The sequence below is a fragment of the Wasmannia auropunctata genome, unplaced genomic scaffold (genome assembly GCF_000956235.1).
Source record: "Wasmannia auropunctata unplaced genomic scaffold, wasmannia.A_1.0 LD333807.1, whole genome shotgun sequence".
NCBI lineage: Eukaryota > Metazoa > Arthropoda > Insecta > Hymenoptera > Formicidae > Wasmannia > Wasmannia auropunctata.
This window is the reverse complement of record NW_012029083.1, coordinates 1-6,019: the sequence shown is the minus strand read 5'-3', so window position 1 is coordinate 6,019 and position 6,019 is coordinate 1. Positions and strand designations below refer to the sequence as shown.

At 31.0% G+C, this 6,019-nt stretch overlaps 1 protein-coding gene across 1 annotated transcript in view; it reads left to right on the top strand.

Moving 5' to 3' along the window:
- The window catches only part of LOC105459778 (dynein heavy chain 7, axonemal-like), a gene marked incomplete at both ends in the record, with an annotated part of 29,805 nt that extends 24,520 nt beyond the window's left edge, over positions 1-5,285 (top strand). Inside the window, 2 exons of the mRNA XM_011706035.1 lie at positions 935-1,307; positions 5,065-5,285. Coding sequence (XP_011704337.1) covers positions 935-1,307; positions 5,065-5,285 — 594 coding nt within the window. The remainder of the gene's footprint in view (positions 1-934; positions 1,308-5,064) is intronic.
- Between the last annotated feature and the right edge of the window lie 734 nt (positions 5,286-6,019).

Below are 6,019 nucleotides of genomic sequence, written 5' to 3'. Positions count from 1 at the left end.
ATAATATTAATTTTATGATTTATTATTAAATCAATGTTTTTTTTAGACGTGTACATTGTGTTTCATCTGTATTATATCTTGCTAATAGTTAATTTTATTTAAAACTGCATTTTTATAGTTACCATCCGTGTTTGATTATCTAGAGAGATGGTAAAACAGTTGAAAAAAGAATGTAATTTTGCGGTAATATATATAATATTATAGCATTATAAGTATTCATACTTATTTATAAAGCATTTATATAATGAAAATAATGATTTTAATAATGTATTATTTAAATATATCCCAAAATTTTTGTCAAAATTTGATAACATCGACGTTCTGCAATTACCTCCAGGTCCTCCGGGTCCTTCGACTGGCACGAAAATTTGCCCAGGGCGACGATCTTTATCAGTATCTCGTCGGTGTAATGTCTAATGCTACCAAGTTGTGAAAACATTTGCTTGATTCAAAAATTCTGTAATATGTACGTACAAAATAGATTTTACAAAAAAACAACATTGAATTTCTAGAATTAAACATATTTTCAGACATTGATATAAAAGGCCTTTACAAAAATTTGTGCGTATGTGTGTATACAATATTAATGTAATGATCGACATGTTAATGTTTCATAAATTGTACGTATAAGTCACTTTTAATAAAACGGACAATTCTATCAGAGTTCAGTCTTCAGTTTAGTATCCTCAAATTTAAAAAACACAAAGCGATCAGTTGAAGTTGGAGTTGAGGAAGTATTAGGGTCAAACATGATCGGTAACAAATTGCAGGGTTATCAATATAAGAGATCATTATTTTAAGTTTACTAAAAGTTATTTAATTATAAGGTCAATTATAACTTTAAATATCTTATTACTTTGTTCAATTGTGTATAATAACATCTTAATTTATTTTATTTATTACTATTACTTATTTCAATTATTTTTTTGTATAGAAATTCTGGCGGAATCGGAAAAAACCTTGTATTTCTCTTAAGTGAAGAGGACATTCGAGACGAGGCTTTTTTAAATGATATCAGTAGCTTACTCAATGATGGAGAAGTCCCAAATCTTTTCACGATTGAAGAACGACAAGAAATTATCGAAATGACACGATTGGCTGCTCAACGTGGAGATAGAAGTCTTGATATTTCTGTGTTGACTGTGCTGACATATTTCGTTAACCAGTGTCGTGAGAAACTTCACATAATGATAGGTCTAAATCCAATTGGCAAAAACTTTAGGAACCGTTTACGAATGCATCCAAGCCTGGTGAATTGCTGCACCATTGATTGGTTCAGCGAATGGCCAGAAAATGCACTCGAACAGGTAGCACGGTTATAACTTATTTTAAATCACTATACAGGATTCCCAAAAAATTCGTATGTCCTTTCACTGCAGATTCTGGGGAGCATTCCAAGACGAAAACTCTTATATGAAAATAACAAGGCTATAATACTTTTCAAATTACCTATAAACGAATTAAGTTATCCAATTGTGGCGTCTAAAATTCGCGCACTCAGGCATGGTACATCGCGCGCGCGATGCGAAGTGCCCTTTTCCATTTACTCACTTTTTAAATATTGACATAATTGATGCGCTTATTGCAAAAGTGTCTAATTGCCGAAATTGAGTTTCTTATTTTAAAGCATTAATGGTTTTATAAGTTAATAACGCTTTAAGTTTGAAAACCGAATTTTGGCAGTTAGGTTACGTTTGCGGTAAGCGTCTCAATTTTTCATACAATGGCAAAAAAATCGTTTTTAAGCTTCGTCTCATTTATTTGTAATTTTCAGTATAATATTACAGAATATCAATGAATAAAAATAAGATAAAAGAAATGGTATTAATTTTATGAATTAGGTCGAAAAAAATTTTCGAAATTCATAGAATTAGGCGTACCATTCTTTTCGAAATAAGATATTTTTCTATTTTTAAATATTGGATAAAGAAATAGAGAGCTAAATGTGCAAATTTTAAATGTCTCATATTCGTTTATGTTTTAAAAATAAATTTGATAAAAATAATCAGATATAATGCACAACTTATTACATATTACAATTAATACATATACACAGTTATATCTTTTGTCCATTTTAACACCTATTATTATCTATTTTTATTGATTTCTATTGCTTATTTTTATTGATTTCTAACATATCCCATACCGCGTGGCTCACCGATGACAAGTAATGAAACTGGCGCGACATGAAAATGTGTTAATAAAAGTTAATAAGCGTAAGAAATAATAACAAAATAAATACATTATTTATTTAACTTTATCAAAACCGGTTGTTAAACTAACAGCGTTTTCTATTGGGAAAACTAGTGCAGTACATTAGCGTTGTGTAATGTTTCGATGAAAATTGCACTGATGCAATAATGATGCAGGTTTTGTGAAACATCATGTTTATTATTAAATATGTGATTTTAACAGTGAAACAATACAATTGCACTCAGTGTACGCCAATTTTGCGTTATTTAAATGATTAACAGTTTGTTTTATTTTTTACATTTATTTATTTATTTTTTATTATTTAAGGCTCACGATTTTAAATGTCTAAGAACTTTAATGTAAAAACAAGAAGTATCTTTATCATTTTAAAAAAGTTTTGCAACTTATTATTTTAAGACTCAAGTTTTGAAATAATAAGTTGTGAAGAATAACTTTAATTGTAAGAATAACTTTTATAATTTGAAAGTATTAGTCTAGATATTTTAATACAACAGTTTTCGTCTTGGAATGCTCCCTAGAATCTGTCAGTGAAAGGATATAAATAGTTTGTTGTTGCGTTTTTTTCGCTCGCATGCGCAGAATGTTGGAAAGAGACGGAAATGGTACAAAAATATTACAAAATATATATAAGGTGCCATTTTAATGCCCATTTTAATCGATCACCTCAAATATCTCTTGAACAGTGCATTTTAGGGAAAAATGTTTCAGACAAAAGTTTTGGGACTTCAAGGGAGACATAAGAGGATAACATTGGTTTGACCCTGAGTAACGTCGTCAAGGTCAGGACAAGGTCACTTGGAATTTTTTAATTGGAACCCCCCATTTTCACTACATATTCTTGTAGCACATCTCGAGAACTTTCCAAAACACATAGATAAAATATTTTTTGATTAAATAAATCTTGAGTTATGAAGCTTGAAAATTGCAGTACCATCGGCATTAACATTATCCAAGGTATCCGAACACTGGCTAAAACTTTTGAATGTTGTTCATGACCTAGACAATACATGTCAAGATCAAGGTCATTAAAGGTTATTACTTTTATTTTCAATTTTAAAAATTATATTTATTTTTTAAAAAAAGAGAAACAATTTCCAATGGTCATGACCTTTATATGTTTTATTAATGTCATGACCATTGGAAATTGTTTCTCTTTTTTTAAAAAATAAATATAATTTCCAAAATTGAAAATAAAAACAATAACCTTTAATGGCCTTGATCTTGACATATGTTGTCTAGGTCATGATCCTGAACAACATTCAATAGTTTAAGCCAGTGTTTGGACACCTTGGATAATGCTAATACCGATGGTACTGCAATTTTCAAGCTTCATAATTCAAGATTTATTTAATCAAAAAATATTTTATCTATGTATTTTGGAAAGCTCTCGAGATGTGCTACAAGAATATGTAATGAAAATGGGAGGTTCCAATTAAAAAATTCCAAGCGACCTTGTCCTGACCTTGACGACGTTACTCAGGGTCAAACCAATGTTCTTATGCCCCCCTCAAAGTCCCAAAACTTTTGTCTGAAACATTTTTCCCTAAAATACACTGTTCAAGAGATATTTGAGGTGATCGATGGGAAAATGGGCACCCTATATATATTGTGTAATATTTTTGTACCATTTCCGCCTCTTTCCAACATCCTGCACATGCAAACCAAAAAGAAACGCAAAAACAAACATTAAGGGAAACAAACGCGCGTCTGAGCGGGGTCCAACGGGTGCGAGAATGAAAGGGAGAACGAAAACAGAGTCTACGCGTGGGAGAGGAAAAGAGAAATGCGTGCTTGAACAGGGTCCAACGTGGGTAAAACGCATGGGAGAAAGAGAGAAGGCATAAGGTGAGAAGCACGTGAAAGGGAGAGAGAAGACGTATGGCGAAAAGCGCATGGTGAAAGAGAGACAGAAAATGTCTTAAAAGATTTAGCAATAAAAATTTAATTACCGTTTAATTATATAATAAAATAATATTTAATCAATAACATTTAATTATACAATTAATTAAAAGTAAAAAATTAATTAATCCCCTCCTCTGTGACGTTATCCTCTCTCCTGTGACATCATCCCTCCCTTCAGCTCTCCCTCCTCGCAGGACCCCCTCCTGCCCCGCAACCCCCTCGCCCCCATTTGGTCTAGAACCGGCCTATATACTCTACTGATATATGACTTTTTTAGGACATCCTATATATACAGGATGTCCGCTACTCAATGGTAAAGCGCTTGTGGATAGGTAGAGTGGGCTAAACTGAATCGAAAAGTCCTCTATCATTTTGTAATCTTCACAATATTTATATATCGAGATACTAAGCATTTAAAAAAAATTTACGCCAAATATAGAAATAATTATCGTACATTACGTCTTTCCTAAATAATTGGTCATTTTAGTCACTTTAAGCCTGTTTTATGTATTATATCTTAAAATTATTTAGAATGGCAATGGCATTAAACTTTTGCTGCATATTTATTTGGATGGTTTAAACAGTTTATTAAAAAATTATTTTTGGAATAAATATTTTTGTCTTTATGTCTAATCAAATACTTAATCTCATATTTGTTTTTGGACAACTTTTATTTGTTAAAATAATATTTTTGATTTAGAAAAGATGTAATGTACAATACTTTTTTTATATATTTGGCGCAATTTTTTTAAAATGATTAATATCTCGATAACTATTGCGAAAATCGCAAAATGAGTAGGGGACTTTTGATTCAATTTAGCCCACTCTACCCACCCACGAGCGCTTTACCATTGAGTAGCAGACGTCTTGTATATACCTGATAATATACATATATCAACATTCAACTGCGATAATTATTTAAACTTCTAATATTACATTGATAAAAAGGTGGCACAACGCATCATTGCCGATGTTGAACTTACTGAAAACATCAAACTTGAGTCGATAACTGCCTGTAAGTTTTTCCATGTTTGTACCAAAGATTCGAGCGAAAAATTTTACGAGCTTACAAGTAGGAAGATTTATGTCACAGCTGCCTCGTTTCTCGACCTTGTACGGATATTTTCTGACTTGATAACAGAGAAGAGACAAGAACTTACTCTTAATAGGTAAGAATTAAATAAGAAATGCTACAATTGTAACAATTATTTAATTAGTGTGGGGAAAATATGACAGAAAGGAGTCAGGATTCAACCAATTAAACAATTGTAGGTGGGTATATTAAAATAATCAACCGTTCTTTGTGGAAAAGTCACAATCAAATATATTTTTGAACAATCTCACTGTTTATAAGTTCGTTCACCAAAATTAAGTCGGTTGTCAAAATACGTGTTAACCGACTAGCTGATCTGTCTCGACTGTTTGCTAAATAGCATAAAGACAAATATTTAAATTATGCGCGATGGATTAAATAGGGTACTCTTCCGTCAGGTATATGTTACTTACGGCTAACTATGTGCTAGTATGTGGCGTAAACAATCAAGCTGATTATATTTAAAAAAATCTGACTATATTAAAAATTATCTTTTTCTTATATTGTATTGGGTAGTAGTTGAGTGATCTAAAAGATTTTAACGGGTAATTTCTCACACTAATTCAAAATAAAAACTTACAAGGGACATATCATAACTGTCCGGCACCGATTTAATTCTCCTTAAAATATGTTTTTAAACACAATATATTTATAATATTAAGATTTGATAAAGAAAACTTACAAATGTTAAAAAAAATTTTAGAAAACAAATTGTTATTTAAAAGGCTTTGTACGAAACTTGGGTAAAATGTTGATACGCTTTAGATTTCTTTTTATTAAAAATGGGAGACGATGAAGACACCGTTTCAC